General features: G+C 42.5%; 1 protein-coding gene across 8 annotated transcripts in view; it reads left to right on the forward strand.

Moving 5' to 3' along the window:
- PTPRM (protein tyrosine phosphatase receptor type M) overlaps positions 1-22,481 on the forward strand; it is a 798,567-nt gene that overhangs the window by 674,540 nt on the left and 101,546 nt on the right. For all 8 annotated transcript variants that reach the window (XM_079943436.1, XM_079943437.1, XM_079943438.1 and 5 more), the window contains one exon: positions 21,308-21,395. In XM_079943436.1, the coding sequence (XP_079799562.1) occupies positions 21,308-21,395 (88 nt within the window). The remainder of the gene's footprint in view (positions 1-21,307; positions 21,396-22,481) is intronic.

Below are 22,481 nucleotides of genomic sequence, written 5' to 3' on the forward strand. Positions count from 1 at the left end.
CTGCACCTTCTGGACACAACAGGGAGTCAGGGTCTCCCTCCCTATTTCCCCTGCGCTTTGACCCTTAAGATGTGAAGAGGTAGGAAAGATCGGGCAGTTGGTACAGGGGTCCTATGGACGTCAGACACCCAGAAAGCTTGACAGCTTTCTACTCATTGGGATGAGTGGCAAGTCACAATTTCCTAAAATATAAAGAAATGGTAGAGATGTTGGAAATTAAGTTTACTGACTACATGACTATATGGTGTTGATGTAGAACTTTCATCTTGTAAACTGACCTTGTTTTATTCATTCCGTGTGTACGATTTTCACTTTATTTGAAGGTGTTAAGAGTCAGGTGTAAGTGTAGATTTGCTCCAATTAATACTCAAGGGGCCAGAGGAAGGAGGCTAAAGAGAGCCAGGGCGTTTGTCCTTCGGCCCTGGCCACCCACGGGATGCCATATTGCACTTAAACATTGTAATAGTTTTTCCCAGTAAGTGCAATAGGTGTGATCGAGTAAAGGAACAGTGGAAAAGAGACATCGAAATGATTTTGTCGATGTTCCATATGTAGAAATAAATGTATTTCAAAAGTCAGTCTTCCAATTATACAACTTTCAAGTCTAACTAAGTAAAATCCTCCCGGGTAAAGGCGAAGCTTAAAGTGACCAGGATTTTTAAAGCAGCTCTTTTGTTTGTGGGGGGTGTTGCGAATGTGTGGCTTTGTGTGTTTAGAGTTCTCAGGCGTGATGAGCTGGGAAGTGGTCCACGGAGTATCGTAGGGAGGCTGCCAGGAGCGCCACAGCTTTTCAAATAGTTTCTGCCTCTAGCACAGTAAGTGAATCTTCAGGTAACAGTGACTTAGGTGGAAAAGGCAATATATTTTTTGTGCCTGTAACTTCACATTAGTTGGAAAAAAAAGTAGGATAGGGAAAAAAACTATGGAAAACCATAAGCATGTCTGCACAGCAGGATTTTGGTTTCTCAGTATGTAATGTTTCATCGTGATGTTCTGAATGGGTGGCACACGCTCCTTCCTTAGTTCTTTTTTGGCCAACCTCCTATATGCATCTCAGTGCATACCCCCTGTGTAATCCAAGAAACCACCTAAATCAATCTCTAATGAAAAGGGAAGGTCTGGAGTCTTTGTAAACATAGTATTTATATAGCAGTCAGAGCTTCCTAAAAGTTCTTATTTGGGGAGCAGTGCGACAAACAAAAACATCGACTGTCTTCTAGGCTGAATATTTGTAATATTTTACAGCAGCTAATTTAACTCGAGGACACAGTTCTAATGAAAGAAGTCATAGGACAAAAAGGTAGAGCTGAAATACATATCTTCGGTGTCCTTGTAAGTCTGATAAACTGCCATGCTGTCCTAAGCTTCTGCAGAACAGAAAGTGAGGAGACCCATTGCAGAAAACTGAATTATACATAATGTCATTAAGCCTCCACCTTCACTTCTGATTGAGAGATTTGCTGCAGGAGACAGTGAGAGCAGAGGCAAATGAAAAAATAAATAAATGAAAGACCTGATCACATTATACATTTTGGTGGAAATGTAATTGCTTATAAGTTCACCTGAAGTTCTTGGGTACATGCGAAGTCATGTGTAGCTGCTGACGATAAGAACAGACCCATGGCCCACAGCATCCTCGTGAACTCTGAGTGTAACCCTCAGGTAGACGGGTACGGAAGTAAGAAGTGCACTCGCCAGTGATGCTGGCATCGGCACGTACTGAGTAACCACAAACTCTCCTACGTATTGAAGTGGTCACTCTTTTTCTTGCCCTGTTTTTCCACCCAGAGATGTATTTCTGTAGATAACATGCACTGTTTACTTCTTTTTTTTAAATTGGTTTGCAGTGGTGTGTTAGTTTCCGGTGTACAGCAAAGTGATTCAGTTATATGTACATATATATGTATATACACTTATATATATATATTCTTTTTGCAATTTTTTTCCACTGTAGGTTATTATAAGATATTGAGTATGTTCCCTGTGCTATACAGTAGGTCCTTGTTGGTTATCTATTTTTTATACAGTAGTATGTAAATCTTAGTCGCAAACTCCTAATTTATCTCTCCCCCTGCCTTTCCCCTTTGGTAACCAAAACATTGTTTTCTAGGTCTGTAAGTCTGTTTCTGTCTTATAAATAAGTTCATCTGTGTTGGTTTTTTTTTTTTTTTAGATTCCACAATTAAGTGATATTATGTGATATTTGTCTTTCTCTGCCTGACTGACTTCCCTTAGTATGATCCTCTCCACGTTCATCCATGTCCGTTTACTTCTTTTCCAAAGTGGTTTTGTAACTGCTTCTTTGAAAGCATGTCTCAATAGACAAGCTCATTAGGAAGGTTATGAAATCCCCTTTTCCAAGATGATGTATCCTGGAAAATGCTCTCATCTGTCAAGGATGATCTCAATGTGAGCATTTTGAAAGGATGACCATGCAGTAATGCCCTCTCTTGAGGTCATCATCTAGTGTCAGGACTGTGAAATGGAAACATCAGTGTACTTGTAAGACTTCATAACTCGGAGGCCCCACATAGCAGGCAGAGCTGGAGAAAGCAGCAAGACCCTTTTCTGACCCTTAATTAACTTCCAGGACTCTGCAGATTGCCGCTGGCTCTTAAGCATCCCCGTACAGTTCTTAATTAATTCTAGCTGCCGGAGTTGCCCACCCTATATCACTGCAAGATAAGCCCTAGCTGAGGAGTGGGGTAATAGCCATCGTAAGCCCGTGGACCACATTTCCTCTTGTTTGATGCTGTGTCTTGAAGGCCATGGCGGTGGGGCGTGTCTGCCTCTGTGAGTAGGTCTGTTTCATTCCACACATCACAGGACCATAGTGTTGGGACAGAATGTCTCCCTGCTTTGTATGAACTATGGCTCGACGAAGAAATCAGTGATAACGCACCTCCAGAAAAATTGAGCGTATGAATGCTCGCTATGGAAGAGATGTTCAGAGAAGCAGACATTGCAGGTTGTGTCTCTAGTTCTGCATGTCACCTGCAGGGAGGGCATGTGTCCTGGAGAGCCTTGTGGGGTCCTCAGGGACATAGAACCTGTTCATTGTCATAGAACTGCCGTAAGCTTTTATGTCCGGAAGGGCCATATGCTCAAAGGCTTTGGGAGTCATTAGGGTGATCCTGGCAACAAGCATACTACTGCCACGTGCTTTGTACCGAGTTAAAAGGGGGGATATGGACCCTGTCTTGGGGCAACACATAATTTAACCTAACCATGGTGATGAAAATAACATAAAATGCCGCATATGAGATCTGTAAAGAAAACTTAAGTGGCGCATACTGACAGCTGTAATGGAATTGGGTGGGGGGGAAAGATCATTACAAACTAGAGAAGAAAGCACACAGAAGAGGTAGGTTTGAGCTGAGTTGTAACAGATCAACTTTGCAGGTCAAGGCCAGGAAGGGCCCCCCTGCTGAGCCACACCACACCCCCACGGAATTGGATCCTAGGAAGGCATAGAAGGCCACTGTTGTGCCCTTGTCTTGGACGTACGCCAATGTTGCTTCCATTCTCTCCTTTTTACTTCTTCCTTTCTCGTACCTTTCTTGGCCTTTCCCACTTGTTCCTTGGCACAGCTGGGCTCTTGCGCATCCTGGCAGATCCACAGAGCTCTCCTTCCTTCCCCTGTCTTCCTCTAGATCTGTTTTGTCTTCTCCTCAGCCTACAGTAGGATGCGTGTTGCAGGGTTCACCTTCCTGACCCCCACATCAGCAGAGTCTGGCCCTCCTGGGATGACAGAAGACGCTCTCTCCAGTGCTGTGGCCACGGCCATGTGTGTTGCTTATGCTTCCCGTGTGGCTGGTGCCCCCAGGGAGCCGAGCATCAGGGATGGAGCCTTTGCCTTGTTTAGGGAGCTCGACTGAGCCTTGGGCTGACAGTCAGCAGCTTCTTTTGCCTCAGCCTTGTCTGCAACATCCTCCTTCCTCTAGAAAGGATGCAGGTCACAGACAGTAACCCTGGGAAACGGGGGCCACCTCCCAATTCATTCAGAGGCAGAGAAGGAAGCAGGGAAGGGAGGGAACCCAAGGTCGTCCTAGAGAGCCTTGTGGGGTCCTCAGACACGTTCACGAAGGCATCTCCCAACTTACGTGCTGACGCTTAACACTGCCGTCTCTGATGCAATGTCCACGTTTCAGCATTCATTACTATTCGATTTAGTGATTAATTATCAGGCATTACAGATTTCCACAGTGTTTTAAATCCAATAAAAGTTATTTTGGGGGGACCTGAGGTTTGGAGACCAGTTGTTAGATATCACACCAAAAGCATGATCCATAAAAGAAATAAAGTCAAGAAAATAGACTTCATGGAAATTAAAAACGTTTGCTCTGGGGGAGATGATCCTAAAAGGATAAAAAGACTAGCTCTAGACTGAGAAAAATATTTGCAACCCACATATTTGACAAAGGACTTGTATCTGGAAAATATAAAGGACTCTCAAACCTCAACAGTAGAAAGGCAAACAATCCAATTAGGAAATGGATAAAGACATGGAAGACACTTCACCAAAGAGGATACACGGAGGGCAAATAAACACATGAAAAGATACCATGATCAGCCATTAATAAAATGCAAATTAAGGTCATGAAGAGTTACACACACATAATAGAACAGCTGAAATAAAAAGTAGGGACAGTACCAAATGCTGGTTAGAATGTGGAGGGCTTGGATCTCTTAAATTTCCAGAGAATGTAAAATGGGACCACGCCAGAAAAGAGTGTGGCGGTTTCTTAAAAAATTAAACATACCCTTAGCATACAACCCAGCAGTCACACTCCCGGGCATTCGTTACAGAGAAATGAAAACTTAAACTCTCCCAATAAAATGGTGCCTACGTCGTTTCAACTTCTGTTTCCTGGTTTTGATATTACACTACAGTTATGTAGTAACCATTGGTAACCACTGGGGAAAACTGAGGAGTAACCAGGACCTCTCTGAGCTATTTTTGCAGCTTCCTGTGAGCCTAGAATTATTTCAAGATAAACAATTTTTCAAAAGTTATTTTTTAGTATAATTTAAAATTCAAAGGTATTGGTTACTAACATAATTATTTCTTAACTCACTGGTAATAATAATAAAGTCGACTTTTATGAATATACTGAAATCTCTTTCCCTGAGCCTAAGTAAAAGCTGTAACAAGAAAATGCATGAAGGATTCGTTTCTGTAAAGAAGAGATGTCTATGAGATGTTTTAGATAAATAACATACGTATTATCATGGATAATAATAATAATAAGGCTTTATTATTATGGGTAATAATATCTATGAGATATTATGGGTAAAGCACCTAGAATAGTACTTAGAACTTAGCAAATACGCTGCACTTAACTTGTATTATTATTAATGTCATTTACTTAATATTATCTGGCATTCTTATTAATACTACTAAATTGGGAGCTTATGGTGATTTCACTAAAATAATTATGTAATCAAAATATTTTGAGCCAAAGTTTTTTCCTCCCCACACTTCTTCTTGGTCAAAATTCAAATCCCCTTTCAGAAGTCTTCTTTGCTGAAACAACAGCCTCTGACGATCGTGTGAAAGTTCATTCTGTCTTCTGATGGAGATGTTAGTATAGTTCCTCCAAGGGCATTAGATCTTTGTTGTTTGCATTTCAGTATTGACCCTTGAGTTTACTTTACTTTCAACTCTCTTGCCTTCTCTAAAATGTTTTGAGGCAGTACTTCTAATAGCATTAAGCATCTCATTTTTAGTTTAATCCCAAACCTTGTAGTTCTAAATAAAAAATTGGACCGCAGGCCCCCAAGGTTTTCATCTAATATCTGGTTCCTTGGATTAGGGCCAAGTCTCCGTTTTTTAAAGCATCAGCACGTTCTAAATACACTTTTTGCTACTTCCTTTTAACATCTGACCTTGGTTCACTTAAACTAATTGTTATCCTTTCAGCAGATTGTGATCCTAAAAAAAAAAAAAAAACAGAAATTACACTATAGAACATTGGTGGAATTTTTAAAATTCTGAGTTCAGTGCCCTCCATTGTAAACTGTGCCGCTTCAGTAGTACTCTATTTTTTTTTTTAATAATTGAAGTATAGTTGATTTACAATGTTGTTAGCTTCTGGTATACATCAAAGTGATTCAGTTATACATGCATATTCTATTTCATATTCTTTTCCATTATGGTTTATCACAGGATATTGAATATAGTTCTCTGGGTCAGTAGTACTCTCTTAATCATGATAGTAATTTATTTAAAACCAAATAAAAGCATATCATTTTTAAAAAACTTTTTAAAGAACCAAGCCTCAAAAACATCAAATTAATGTACACTTGTAATGTAGGAATCTTCTGATTTATAATTGTCACCTGTTCGTTCACTAATACTTACAGAGCTCCGCCTATGTGCCGGGTGGATGCTGGGCACCAAGGGTGCGCAGAGGCTCAGCTCCGCCCCTTGGGGCTCCTGGTAGGGGAGGAGACTGGCCTTCATGCTCAAATGCCCTGTGCATGGCATACATCGTACTGATTACATGACAGCTGTAGGGCACTTAATGTGTATAAGCTCCTTACATGCTCTCTTAACTGACATTCATTGGTTTGAATACTGAAAGCAATGCTGTTAAGTAATTTAAATTATTAGAGTATTCCAATTGGATAAATTAAAAACCACATTCAGTAACTGGCCTGTGGCCACACGCTTAGGAATCAGTCAGAGCTGGGATTCCAAGCCCAGTCTTCTGGTCCTAGATCCCATGCTCTTTCCTCTTCTGCACCCTGTGTTGGGAGCCAAGACTGAAGGTGAATTCAGAGTTCCCCCAAGTGTGAAATGCAAGCAGCAGGTGCACTTGCAGGTGGCTTTTAGGAGGTCCACTCATGAGGAATAAACAGTGCTGATATGCAGGGTGAGGCAGTGACTGCCTGTCCAGTTGGTTCTTTTGGTCCTTCGACTGATTCATCCGTGAGCCTGTGTTTGGGGCTAGAGCATCTTTCTCTCCCAAGGAAGAAGAGGCCTCGGGCTCAGAATGTGGCTAAGCAGCGCTGCCAGGCAGGATTGATAGCGTTGTTGTGAGTTTGTGGCCTTTACTTTTTCTGTTATCTTTACCCGTGGTGTGTGTTTTGGCCTTCCACTTACTGAAGTGATATGAAATCTCATTTCCAAATGAACATTTAAATATATAATACTTTAAATAAGTAAATTAGAGGGAAGAGGTGAGAGGACAGGGGAAACAGCGAAGGTGGGACCCAGGGACTGAGACTTGGGAAGAGCTGGTGGAGCTACTCTGTCAGCCTCAGGTGCCTTCAGGATTTTTGTTTCATCTTCTCCTCCACCCACCTGCAACTTCCCAAACCAAAAGCATCTTCAGAAGGTGATGACAGTTTGTAGGGAGCACATGCAGATGAATAAAGCATTCCACCCAAAGCCTGGGGTAAGATGATTTTAGCCACTAATGTTTGATCTGCTTTGAGAGATGAGTTAGTCGTTTCGGGGTTCCCTCTCTCGGGAGGGGTGATCAGCATATGGAAACTTCCACCAAGATCCCCGCCCTGCCTGGTGCAGCCTCACTGTTTCAACTTTGTTTTCAGTCTCCTCCTCACACCCAGATTCTAAGGCTCAGAGCCAAGACTTGTGTCACAAGAAGTGTCTGGACACCTAGGGTGATGGTGGCCCCAGATTTTTTAATTAATTTTTATTGGAATATAGTTGCTTTACAATGTTGTGTTAGTTTCTGCTGTACAGCAAAGTGAATCAGCTATACGTATATAAATATTCCCTCTTTTTTAGATTTCCTTCCCATTTAGGTCACCACAAAGCACTGAGTAGAGTTCCCTGTGCTGTACAGTAGGTTCTCATTGGTTATCTGTTTTATACATACTAGTGTGTATATGTCAATCCCAATCTCCCATTTCATCCCACGACCACCCCTGCCCCCCTTGGTAACCATAAGTTTGTTTTCTACGTCTGTGACTCTATTTCTGCTTTGCAAATAAGTTCATCTGTACTATTTTTCTAGATTCCACATATAAGCAATGTTGTATGATATTTGTTTTTCTCTTTCTGACTTACTTCACTCTGTAAGACAATCTCTGGGTCCATCCACGTCTCTGCAAATGGCACTATTTCATTGCTTTTTATGGCTGAGTAATATTCCATTGTACATATGTACCGCATCTCCTTTATCCATTCCTCTGTCGATGGACATTTAGGCTGCTTCCATGTCCTGGCTATTGTAAATAGTACAGCAATGAACATTGCGGTGCCTGCATCCTTTCAAATTATGTTTTCTCCAGATATATGCCCAGGAGTGGGATTTCCGGGTCATATGGTAGCTCTATTTTTAGTTTTTTAGGGAACCTCCATACCCAACTTTCAATAAGAAATATCATTTGTCCAAACATCAGTCAATAAAGGAAAGCAGCTATGACTCCAATTTCAAAATATGTTATAATTTTCAATAAGAATGTTTGCTTCTAAGAAAAGTTAAACTTTCTGACAGAATACATTGAGATGTAATTATTCTTCACGAAACTGTTAGCAAAGGTATTTCTAACCTTAATTTCCTAATTTCTAAAATACTCCTCCCTTCTAAATTTTTACCGTGAATCTCGTGTCTCGGGTCCTGCAGGAAGAGCCTGGGAACGGTGCCGATAGGTTTTATACATGAATAGATGTCAAAGAGAGAGTCACAAACCTCTCATTAAAATTCCTTTTTCTGCTATACTTGTTCTTTCCAAGCCTGTCATGTCTAAAAAAGTGTCCTTAGATTTTCAGCCACATTTGATGGAGCGTCTGTGCTGTGATTTGTGAGGTGAGGACATTTTAAAACTCACAGCTCTCCAAGAAATACCATGGAAAAGATGTTTGTTTTTTAACAGAAAGGAAAGAACAAAACAATAATCGCCCCATTTCTAAATGCTGTATAGAATCCGTGGAGGGAAAACATAGAGGAAAACAATGGAAGGGACATTGTCAGGGTGACGCTAACAAAAATTGGCAGCAAAGTCAGTAAGGATTTACTGTCATCGAAGTCTGAAGCTCTAATGTTAGAACAGCAGTAATTGCTAGCGCTGACTGAGCACTTCCTGTTTACCTGGTGCATTGCACATGTCAAGTCTCTAGGTCCTTGAGACCACCCTGTTGTCAGTAGGGAGACTTGCTATGTTTTCAAATAGGGACATGGCAGGTGCCCACGTGCTTTTTTAAAAGCTTACCCTAGGAGAAGTGTATAAACCACGGGGAGGTGAAGTGACCAGGTAGGAAGCTACTGCAGTCATGCAGACCAGAAGTGAGTGGAAGTCAGCTTCTCTGGCAAGTCCCAGAAGGAAAGGAGGAGCTTGCTTTCTGCAAAAGCATCCATTTGTTCTCTAGATGCTTCAAGGATTCCTTTTGCCAAAGGGGACCGTTGCTCATCTCTGAAGATCTGGGCACTGTTAGCACAGGCTCACCGACAAATCACTCTTCCAAGGCAGGTACAGAGGTAGAGGAAATTACAGCTCTCGAGTTGTATTAACATCTCAGACCCTGGCAGTATCTGCATCTGAGGGGAAATGAAAATCCTTATCTCTCCGAAAGATGGTGGTGCTGTCTGAGGAAGGACTCAAACCCAGACTGATTTAGAGAGGCAGCACAGCAATTACATCAGTCGCGTTCACCTGCCTTGAAAGCAGAGCAGTCCCCTTTTTGGTGGCCACCTGTGACAAGCCGCTCATTGGCATCACGATTTTGACACCCCATCTGATGACTGGGCCTCCTTGGGAGCGCCAGGGTAATGCAGTGAGGACAGGGCCAGGACCAAGTTCCAGGACCTTTGCAAAATTGCTTGATCTCATGATGTCCTGTGACTGATCAGAGATAGGCATGCCCAAATCAAAAAAGTAAACTTGGACCAAGATTTATGTAGTGAATGTAAACATATAAACAGTGCTGTAAATCCCTTGCAGTGCAGCCCCTCTGCTACCCCATCCTCCCTGCTCAAGAAGCAGCAGAGACCCTATCGGGACCATCTAGAAGGATGAGTCTGTACATGCAGCCTTTGACTTTCAAACTGAGGAATATCCGTCTCAGGCCCCCTTCAGGGGACAAGTGCCAGGGGACAAGAGACTCCCCGAAACTCTCTGCTGCCTCCTCAGCATCAGTGGGTGAGAACATCCTCGTGAAACTGAAAGTGGGGTCCAGCTGCTCGCCGCTCAAAAACCAGTAAAGAGGCAAGGTTGCTGGAAAGGAAAGTTTGCTTTATTTCGGATGCCGGCAACTTGGACAGGGTGAGGGTGGGGGACTCCTGTCCAAAGGCTGACTCCCCCCAACTGACAATCAGTGGGCAAGAGGTTTCAGAGACGGAGGGAGGGGGCTACATGCAGAAACAGCACAGTCAGCCTTGACCGTCGTCTTGTTACTGGTCATCGGTGGTCTGACCAGAGTTATCTTGATTGCTTTAAGTACCGTTAATATTCAGTTCCAGGGTTGGTTTGTTCCCACTTCCTTGAGGCCAGTCCTCGGAATTGTGGCAGCTTATGTCATGGCTACAGTCTGGTCATAATGTAGTTAACTTCTTCCACCTGGTGGAGGTTTCAGTATCTATAAGACAGCTCACAGGAGATGGCTCAGAACATTATCTATAGCCCTTGAGGAGGAACTGAAGGTTCTTGACTTTGCTTAATGACTAAACTATTATTGTTTAGTCTTGTTGGACTGTTTTCCTTTGTTTCTCCATTTTCTCACTTCTCTGATTAAAGTTATTCTTTGGCTAAAGTTTTTCTACAGACAAAAGGCAGGTGGAGGACATGGGGGGGAAGGACCATAGGGTCCTGCTTGGTTTCACTCACGTCTGTGGGACAGGGGCTTCCAGGCCTGAGAAGGTAGACCAGATGGGAGGCGTCACTGGGCCCTGCTGAGCACAGCGGGTGTCACTGAGCTTCCTTCCAGGGAACAAAGGGAAGAGGAATGAATGCGAGGAAAGAGTTGACTATCCCCAAACAGCTACCCTCTGCCTCTTAAAATTAATGCTCGACTGAAACTCACACCAAATATATCAAAATAGCCCCCTTTCTTGTATAGATATTTTATTTATTTATTTATTATTGATGTACAATATTATGTAATTTTCAGATGTATAATGTAGTGGTTCACAATTTTTAAAGGTTATATATTCCATTTATAGTTATTATAAAATATTGGCTATATTCCCTGTGTTAAACAATATATTCTTGTAGCTTATTTATTTTATATCTAGTAGTTGGTACCTCTTTTTTTTTTTTTTTTTTTGGCTGCTTTTTTGGGTCTTCGTTGCTGTGCATGGCTTTCTCTAGTTGTGGTGAGCGGGGGCTACTCTTCGTTGAGGTGTGCAGGCTTCAGTAGTTGTGGCTAGCGGGCTCTAGAGTGCAGGCTCAGTAGTTGTGGCGCATGGGCTTAGTTGCTGCGTCGCATGTGGGATCTTCCTGGACCAAGGCTTGAACCCATGTCCCCTGCATTAGTAGGCGGATTTTTAACCACTGAGCTACCGGAGAAGCCCTAGTTTGTACCTCTTAATCCCCTACCCTATCTTGCTCCCCACCTTCCCTCTCCCCACTGGTAACCACTAGTTTGTTTTCTATATCAGTGAGTCTGTTTCTTTTTGTTGCATTCACTGGTTTGGTTTTTCTACATTTAAGTGATATCATACAATATTTGTCTTTCTCTGATTGACTTATTTCACTTAGCATAATACCCTCCAAGTTCATCCATGTTTTTGCAAATGGCAAAATTTCATTCTTTTTTGTGTCTGAATAGTGTTCCATTGTATATATGTACCACATCTTCTTTATCCATTCATCTGTTGATGGACACTTAGGTTGCTTCCATGTCTTTCCTACTGTAAATAATGCTGCTATGAACATTGAGGTACATGTATTGTGTCAAATTAGTGTTTTCATTTTGGGGGGATATATACCCAGGGGTGGAATCACTGGGTCATATGGTAGCTCTATTTTTAGTTTTTTGAGGAACCTCCATACTGTTCTCCACAATGGCTGCACCAACTTACATTCCCACCAACAGTGTACAAGGGTTCCCTTTTCTCCACACCCTCTCCAACATATGTTATTTGTGTTCTTTTTGATGATAGCCATTCTGACAGGTGTGAGGTGATATCTCATTGTAGTTTTAATTTGCATTTATCTGATGACTAGCAATGTAGAGCCTCTTTTCATGTGCCTGTTGGCCATCTCTATGTCTTCTTTGGAAAAATGTCTATTCAGGTTTTCTGCTGCTTTTTTAATCGGGTGGTTTGCTTTTTTGATGTTGAGTTGTATGAGCTGTTTATGTATTTTGGATATTAACCCTTTATTGGTCATATCATTTGCAAATATTTTCTCCCATTCTGTAGGTTTTCTTTTCATTTTGTTGATGGTTTCCTTTGCTGTGCATAAACTTACAAGTTTAACTAGGTCCCATTTGTTTGTTTTTGCTTTTATTTGCTTTGCTTTAAGAGACAGATCTAAACAAATATTGCTATGATTTATGTCAAAGAAAGTTCTGCCTGTGTTTTCTTCCAGAAACTTTATGGTTTCCAGTCTTACATTAGGTCTGTAAGCCATTTTGACAAAACCACCTTACTTTGCCTCAGTCTTTGTGATTCCGTGAGATGTTGACCTTGCCTGTGGAATGTTCAGCAACAACCCAGGCTTCGAAGTTACTGTTTCACCTCTTTTTCTCCACCACTGAGCTGAAGAGTATTTATTTTTCTCTCTGCCCACTTGATCAGTGGTTTTCAGATTTTTTTTCCTGCTTCAATTCACTTGAGGGGTATGTCACATCATTAGCGGGAGCTTAGTACTGCAATGATTCTGAAGGTGGAAAGAAAAGGAGCTTTGAAATTGGGCAAATTTCCTGAAAAGCAGGTCTATTGAGGGTCCCTCCAGGGTGCACACGGCTTCACATCCCAGGAAAATCACTGTGCAGATGGTAAGAGAGCTGTGTGTCGTCCAACAGGATTATTCCACAAAAAGTGGAAACCAGAAATGCCTGGCGACTTCTGACCCACGGCCAGGGCGACTTCAGAAAGCTGAGTGTGCAGTGTGATGCCGTCAGCACAAAGGCACGCGTCCTCGGCCAGCTAGGTGGTCAAGCACAAGGAGCACAGGGTTCAGAGCCGGGCAGCCCTGGGTCCAGGCCCCAGCCGTTCTGCTTCCCTGCTGCATGGTTGCAGGCAATCCGCTTCATGCCTTCTGATCCTAAATTCCCTTCTCTATACAGTAGAAATAAAGACTTGCCTGGTGGAACTTCAAAGATGCCATAAGCATATGTTATTCATATAAGACATTGCTGTGAAAAGTCACTCATTCAGAGTAATATCCAACAGAATAAAAAACATTTTTAAGCTCAGTCAAATGTCAGGGTACAAATGTTTCTGAGCACTAAAACATCACATTTAGGCTCTAAACCTCAAGTCCATTATCACATACGAAAGAGATGTTAGGTAAAGGAAGGCAATATGGCAACTGTTGCCTAGAGCATCACCAGCTGAATCCTGCAAAATAGAAATTACATTTGGAACTGAATTACATTGTACTAAAACATGGCCATTTGAAGTCCTGAGATTAATTAGCAAGTTCCTTAAAGATATCAGTGTGTTGGCATTTCGATTTCAGTTTGTTTAGAAGTAACAGTTCCTGGGTCAAGGTTCTTGTTTCACCTAGCCCTCACCTCTCTTGCCCTTGAAGGCTCACACACTCCCTCTGGCTGCCTCTGTCTGGGACATTGATGATGGCAGTGACTGGTGGCCACCGCTGCCTCTGGCCCCGAGCTGCCAGGGCCACCTTCCCATCGACACTCCACCCTGCGGCCTGTCAGGCAAGCATAGGTGGCTTTAGTGCAATAGCAATAAATAGTTTATATAGACCAAATAAAATGCAGCGTTGGAAGAACCCAAAGAGGTGTATGGGTAGAAAACAAAGAAGTTCAGAGACTTTGCACGCCCCAGTGAGGGCATCTTCCTTCTTTTTGCGTGATGATTTTAGTCATTTTACGTGCACAGTTTTATTCATATGAGAAAGGGAGGAAAACTTCGATTTCAGGAGCTTCTAAAAACCACTCGACCCTGCACTGCCTGAGAACACACTGTGCGTTAGATACAGCCTTGACCTGCATCCCGTCCTTTCCGGCAGCTTTTCTGTTGAATAGGGTTTGGGGTTTTTTTCTCCTTTTTTAATATCTGGGAGCTGTGACATTTTTAACTGACTGCAGCATTTTGGAGTAACATTCTCTTGAGGTGGGCAACCGCGACGTATAATTATATCCTGTGGGAAATGATGGTGGTGTGAGGGGTAGGAAGGAGGTTACTGAATCACAAAAACATGTTTCCTGTTCAGAAAAAAATGGCCGCGTGTGAGATGTTCCACATCCTTCTTCTCTGTGCCCAGGGAGCGTGCAGCATCTTTACGTGGAGCCATTGGTATTCGCTGGACCTTAGCCTGCTTTCATTTTTATTGTTTCGGAGACTTATTACTCTTGCAGAGCGGTTCCCCGGTTTGCTGCCTTTTCTCAGTATATATGAGCTAAGGTAGTCAGAGGAAACGCTTTAATTACATTTTAAGCAGAGTCAAAGCCTAAGTCTGTTTATGAAAATTCTAACAGACGGTGCAGTGAGACCATTAACTTCAATCCCCAAAATAACATAAAGTGGTTTTTTTTCATAATAAAAAGTCCATAGTTGGTGTGTTAAATTGTATCTGCATATTAAAAATCTGCCCTGAACGCTAAATATTGCCTAAATGTGCGTATTGTATTTAAAAATCCCTCCTGTGAAAAGCATCCTTGGAGCATGGGCCGTTGTCGTGTCTCCCAAGCTGGTCCTTACGCAGTTGCTCCGAGGATGGGGCATCATCTGCTGCAAAGAAACGCCTGTGCTGTGGTTGAATTGGATTTTAACCATTACCTGCTCATAACTTTTGTCAAGCAAAAACTGGAGAGATTAAGGAGGAATTGGAGGTTGTACTAAAACGTGAACTTAAGGGTGGGGGAGATGTTAGGAGTAGGTAAGCCAGGTATCCCCCGAGCGGCCAGAATTCATGTGCTCAGGAATCCTCTGAAGGAATTCCTTCAAGGACCCGAGCTCTCACTTTCTCAGCAACAGCAGGATTCAAAACCTGGTTGGCTTTCCTTCCAGTAAATGTGAGAGGAACAGCTCTTCTCTAGAGCCACATAAATGATGTGGTGATTACTTACTTCCCAGGAATACTGGTTCGGAGTACGAGTCTTCTGAAAGCATTCAGTAATTGAATTTATGCAGTTTTATTGGAACACATCCAGCTTTTGACCTTCTTGCAGATAAAAAAAGATAGCCAAAGAACCTTTTGTTCTTACCCCAAGAAAAATGCACAGCAGAAAATTGTCTGAAACGTTTGTTGATTTGCTTCATTTATTAAAAGATATTTAAAAGCCAGAAGGGCTGTGACATAGGACGTGGTAGAATGCTTGTGTAGCAAAATTACTTAATTTTCCTCGGGCGCATTTCACTGGTGGGTTTATTAGTGACTACCTGTTCAGCTCATGGTCTGCAAAAAAGGAAAGGTGGTAGGTCACAGGGTCATCAGAGAAGGCTCAGTCCCTCGGGAAGACGAGGCCTGGAGGAAGAGCCACTTCTGCCTCTGGAGTCTCACATCTGTGCCAGGCCTTGCTGTGGGCCACACAGGAAGTGGTATTCTATGGCCCTGATGACCTGCATTTCTGCCCTGATTGCTATTCTTGCTCAGAATTCCCAAGCCAGGGGCTTCCCTGGTGGCGCAGTGGTTGAGAGTCCGCCTGCCGATGCAGGGGACACAGGTTCGAACCCTGGTCCAGAAAGATCCCACATGCAACGGAGCAACTAAGCCCATGTGTCACAACTACTGAGCCTGCGCTTTAGAGCCTGCGAGCCACAACTACTGAAGCCCGTGCATCTAGAGCCTGTGTTCCGCAACAAGAGAAGCCACCGCAGTGAGAAGCCCGCGCACCACAACAAAGAGTAGCCCCTGCTCGCCGCAATTAGAGGAAGCCTGCATGCAGTAACGATGATCCAACGCAGCCAATAAATAAAAAGAATTTCCAAGCCAGGAAGGCAGCCAGGGGCTCACTATGCAAAAGACGCATATGTCATGTCACGGCTTCTCTGAGTTGCCCAATGGCTCTAGAGCAATAGATAAAGTTTTATTTTCTAAGTAGAAATTTAAACAGTTGACTTTTGTCCTACTGCAGGCATAAGAGGGAATCTAAAGTCTAAGGTAAATATGTTCTCAGCTATTTTGAAAATGTATGCTAATGGAAAGCCATGACATTTAAAACTGGGTCCATCTTAGAAATGTTTTTAAATGACAATCTCCATAACAAAAGAAAACAAAGCCAGGTGATCAATCCAGAAAGCCCTTTCTTCCTCTCTCTGGGCTCCCCATTAGGTATATTACTTACTTTACAAGCCAAGGATAAGAACACATGGTCTTCATAATGCAGATGTATTCATGGGCATGTATTCATGGGGAGACTGGCTGTATAATTGGAAGCAAAACTGTGCCAGAAAATGCGAGACGGATCACCAGATCTGTAGAGAGTCAGGAAACTGTGGATGGTACCAGTCATCTGATCTTTTTCTTGAAGCAGCTTTTTGTTTTGTTTTGTTTTGATTTTGATTTTGTTTAAGAAAAATACATTCTGCCACTTAAACTGATTCACATAATTCCTGGATGGAAAGTTGGGGAGGCTCATGGCAAGAACTCCCACTTCTACTGTTGCTCTCCTGCTGTTGCTTCCCTGCAACGATCACATTATCCTAGGAGATAAGAAAATTTCCTATTCTGTGAAAGCAGTCGACAGTTAAGCAAAGTTTACTTGACATCTTTCATATTGTCTTGTTGCAAACCTTCATTTGGAGACAAGGAGATACGATCTAGGTTGGAAAACCTAGATTTAACTGTATCCCCTCCAAAGCCCCTGTCGGGAGGGGTGGTCCAGGAAGAGCAGTGGACTAAGGGTCAGAAAGCATTGAGGTCTGACTCAAGCTGGTCTGCGATGATCTGGTTGGGGTCTTTGTCTGCAGCAGTAAAGCAGGCAGGTGGTCCGCCATGGCTGCTGCTCTCATGAATAGTAGTCAAGACGATGGACTCTTCATTCTGCTCACGTACTGATGCCCGTGGTCAGTGCTCAGAGATGGAGAGCATGGGCCCCACTCTCACAAAAACATGCAGAGGTCAAGTGCAGGGAGATTGGTTATCATCTCGTTGTTGATTTTGTCTGCTTTCTGGTCGCCAGTTAATGAGAACAGTCAAATTAAAATAACGTTTTTTAGACTCGCAGACTTAGAGAACGAACTTATGGTTACCGGGGGGAAGGGCATGCGGGAGAGGGATAGATTGGGAGTTAGGGATTGACATGTACACACTGCTACACTTAAAATAGATCACCAACAGGGACCTACTCTATAGCACAGGGAACTCTGCTCTACACTCTGTAATGACCTAAATGGGAAAAGAATCTGAAAAAGAATAGATATATATATATGTGTATAACTGAATCACTTTGCTGTACACCTGAAACTAGCACAACATTGGTAATCAACTAGACTCCAGTATAAAACAAAAGTTAATAAATTTTTTTAAAAACAACTGTTTTTAAAAGCGAGGGCTATTGGAATTCCTGTGATCACCATAAATGCTAAAGAAACCCCGCTGTGATGTGGGTGCCTTCCCCCACGGAAAGCGTCTGTTTGTCAGGAATGGGAAGGAGCTGGTGTGGCTCAGGGTGGCTTTGTCTCCGGTGACCCAGCAGGATCTCCTTGTACTAGTGGAGCAAGTGCCTCCTCCCTAATCCATTGCTGACCCCCCTCCATCTGTCTGTCTGTCTCTCATCCTGTGGGGAGTCAACTAGTGGCCGTGGGTCTACTGGAAGACACCCAGGTCTTCTTCAGAGTCAGGTCCCTTTTTCATCTTCCCATGAAAATAGCAAAGTCTGGAAACTTTCACATGGGTGGAGAAGGCAGAGGGGAATGAAATTGTAATTACATCACGACAAACTCAAAGTATTAATAGAATTAAATTGTTATAAGGGAAGTCAAATAATAGTTATTACTCAACGGTAAAATAATTGTCATTCATAGAGTAACAAAGACACTTCAGAAAAAGAGGATGACTTGTAAATCCCTGAAGCTATTTTAAATGCATATTTTGTGGCAGAATAGACGTTACATGTCTAAATAAATCCTTTACCTATCCTATAACGGTCTTGTTCTAGATGGAATTAACTAACGATTTTCACTGTATTTTTATTAGCTTAATTTATTAATAATCCTGAAAATGTTTGTATTTGTTTTTGTCCTGCATTGCACAGTATCTTACCCTTCAGTTAGCAATGTATATTGTGAATCTGTTAATACAGCTCTAAGCGTGTAGTGCATCTGATCCTGGTCTGCCTCCATGGTTTTATTTCAAAATGATAAATACAATGTAAAAACTATTATGATAATGAAGTGTCAACAATGACCGTGACTAAGGTACCTTACTTTAAAATGGGCAATTGAATACTGTTGGTGGGAATGTAAGTTGGTGCAGCCACTATGGAAAACAGTATGGAGGTTCCTCAGAAAACTAAAAGTAGAATTACCATATGATCCAGCAATCCCACTCCTGGGCATATATCCGGACAAAACTACAATTCAAAAAGATACATGCACCCGTATGTTCATAGCAGCACTATTCACAATAGCCAAGACATGGAAACAACCTAAATGTCCATCGACAGATGAATGGATGAAGAAGATGTTGTATAATATATATATACAAGGGAATACTACTCAGCCATAAAAAGAACGAAATAATGCCATTTGCATCAACAGGGACGCAGCTAGGGATTATCACACTAAGTGGACTGGGCGTTTGGGGTTAGTAGATGCAAACTATTATATATAGACTGGATAAACAACAAGGTCCTGAGATAAACCATAATGGAAAAGAATAGAAAAAAGAATGCATATATATGTATAACTGAGTCACTTTGCTGTACAGCAGAAATTAACACATTATAAGTCAGCTATACTTCAATTTTAAAAAATAAATAATAAAATAAAATGGCAATTTAAAACTCTAACTCTTACGCTTGCAGTGTTATCATTTCCCTCTTGGATGTGATGAAATGGTGTGTCCTGATGTTCTGTTGTGTGGAATTAATAGTGCAAGGGGGACAGTCAGGACAGGGCTCTTTTCCAGCCAGTCTCTGTTGAGGGCCGAGCTGTAAGGTAACAGCAGCTTTAACACACGGCAGTTCACAGAAAGCACATGCACATTCTTTTTTAACATCTTTATTGGAGTATAATTGCTTTACAGTGGTGTGTTAGTTTCTGCTTTATAACAAAGTGAATCAGTTAAACATATACATATGTCCCCATATCTCCTCCCTCTTACGTCTCCCTCCCACCCTCCCTATCCCACCCCTCTAGGCGATCACAAAGCACAGAGCTGATCTCCCTGTGCCATGTGGCTGCTTCCCACTAGCTATCGGTTTTACATTTGGTAGTGTATATATGTCCATGCCACTCTCTCACTTCGTCCCAGCTTACCCTTCCCCCTCCCTGTGTCCTCAAGTCCATTCTTTACATCTGCGTCTTTATTCCTGTCCTGCCCACAGGTTCTTCAGAATGGTTTTGTTTGTTTGTTTGTTTGTTTTTAGATTCCATATATATGTGTTAGCATACAGTTTTTGTTTTTCTCTTTCTGACTTACTTCACTCTGTTTGACAGACTCTAGGTCCATCCACCTCACTACAAATAACTCAATCTCGTTTCTTTTTATGGCTGAGTAATATTCCATTGTATATATGAAGCACGTGCACTTTTACAGACGGACATCATGAACCCTGCAGACAGTACCTGTGCAGGTCTCCAAGTACTCCAACTCCGCAGACCCCCACACTGCAGAAGTCAAGCTTTATTTGGGCATCAAAGCCCAGCAGACGGCCCCCAGACACTGCAGTCACTCATTCATTCAATGACTAATTATCGGACTCCTATCACGAAGCGTGGGCTCCACACCAACAAAAATGAGGACCACGCAGCCCCTGCCTGGGGACATCCACAGCCTGGGGCAGAGATGGTAGGGTATGCACTGGCACTGTGTGGTCGGGTCTGAGCCACCTGCAGGCAGCAGGGCTCCCCGTGGGGTCTGTGAGCAGGTGTGTCCCCACTCCGACCGCGCTAAGGAGCAGCTCAGCTGATAAGACACAAGTGGACCCGTGAAAAGGAATAATGAAGTGGTCCCACTGGACCGCAGACTGATTGCTCACTAGTGGCCATTGCCAGCAATGGCCAAGATGGCCAAGCGCTTTAGCGGGGGATGGAGAGTAGAGGAGTATAAAGGAGCTTCCGTTCTAAAGAGGGACCTTGGAAAGCCATGCTGGGGCATGTTTGAGGATGTGAGTTCCTGGTACCACATTCTCTGACCCCAGAGCATTTTAGAACGATGTTTCCACACACGTGATCTGCCTTTGTGTCTTCCGCCTGCTCTTCCCTCCTCTCCCAGTTGGTGCCAGGAAATGTAAGAGTAGGTACAGAAAAGACAACAAAACAGTGTTACTAAATGCTTCTTGCTACCATCCTTCTTCCCAGTACCTCCTTGTAGCATTGACTACGTGAAGGTGAAACAGAACGTGAACTAAAGTGGAAATTAAAATTCCAGCTTTTTTTTTCACTTGTCAACTGATAGCAGAGGACATTTTCATTATAACTCGAACAGAAAAATGTATATCTGACTAATAACATGAAGATTAAAGACCCTAGGCATAATAATGCCAAATCCTTAAATAAATGGACATCTAAGCTCCATTAAAAATGAAAACTCTGGCAGAAGTTCTTAGAGGATTTTAGGCTGGAAGTCGTGAAGTCTTAGCTTACCTACTTTCACAGATTTAACCAAAAATAACCTTCCTTCAGTTTGCAGTTGGGAAGAAAAATGATATCTTTATATCTCGTAGGAGAATATTGAAAGGATGTAATGTAATTAAGAAATTGAGAGAAATGTTAAATTTTCTGTAATAAATATTCAGGTGGGATGGGGATGAACACCCAACCATTTTCAGCAGATGGTACAGATAAATTGTGGGCTTACTCTTCAGCCCCCATCCGTGTTTGTGGCATTTTAACTAAAGGAAAACAACAAAAAACTAAATGAGATATTTAAGATATAAAGTAGTTTAATAATCCATTATTTCATTCCTGTGAATATTCTTTTCCTTCCTTGACCCTTGTACACTTTTTAAGAACACCCCCCAGTCGTTAAGATCCCTGTGTTTGTTTACCGCACGGAATTGTAACTCGTCACGTCACTTGTCTCTTTCTTCCAGAGCTTCTTTGAAGGGCAGTCTGCACCATGGGACTCTGCTAAGAAAGATGAAAACAGAATGAAGAACAGATATGGGAATATTATTGCATGTAAGTGTTGACAGCATCATCGTGCTGTGATGTAACTTTCTTCTCACATCTGCTGAGATCGACCGCCAGCCTCATGCGGCAAGAATTTGCAGTGCAATTACTACCTTCATCCCGCTGGAAAAGCTGGTGTGATGCTCGTATTAGGGAAAGGAAAAACTACCTAAATACCCCCGCTATGTCCGTGTGTCTTGCTGTGGGGCTCCTTTTACTTTTAGATTGAAGGTTCGGGTAACCTGGGTAATGTTCAAATGCTGAGACAGAAAATGCATTTTGGAGGGAGTAAACATAACAGATCTAACGCTTCCCATCTGCTCCATGAGAAGGAATAGACATAATGATTCGAAGCACGCCCCGCTGCCAGGAGCTTCTCAGCAGACGTGAGCTCATTAATCCTCAGGACACTTGGGGTAGGGAGGTCAGTAATAGCCCCATTTTGAGGACAGGAAACTGAAACTCAGAAGTTAAATGGTAGTCCCTGTATCACAACACTCATTAGCAGAAGAGCTAGGATGATATCTCAGAAATTCTCAGTTCCTATGAAGAGGAATGGTCCCAATCCATAATGCCTCGGACGGCTTTTAAATCAAGCCCAACCTCATTAACGTTCCGTAACGATGCCGGGATGCCTGGTAGATTGATGAGCTTCCTTCTTCCAGGGCTGAAGCCATCCATCCCCTGCATTAAACTGCTCAAAGCCACACGTGACTGCACCGGGGTACTGACAAGGTACTCACGGAATTAAAACCATCTCTAAAGATATGTAAATTTAAAAAACAACAATAATGTGAAATATAGAGCACCTAGCTCATCCTCCCTTATTACTTGTAAGAGAGCAAACTTGAAAGGTTTGGATACTCCAGCGGAGCTGTATATTATCTTTCTTGATTGTGGAAGTGCGGTTAGATTTTATCTGCCTGAGTTAACATTTTCTTGGTAGGACAGTTGAGCTTCTATAGCAGCGCCACCCAGTAGAATTTTCTGTGATTGTAGAAATGTTCTGTGTCTGTGCTGTCCGGTGCAGTAGCCCTCACCATACCAGCACTTGAAATGTGGCTGGTGTGACCGAGGAACTGAATTTTCTATTGT

The sequence above is a fragment of the Stenella coeruleoalba genome (assembly GCF_951394435.1).
Source record: "Stenella coeruleoalba genome assembly, chromosome: 14".
Taxonomy (NCBI): Eukaryota; Metazoa; Chordata; class Mammalia; order Artiodactyla; family Delphinidae; genus Stenella; species Stenella coeruleoalba.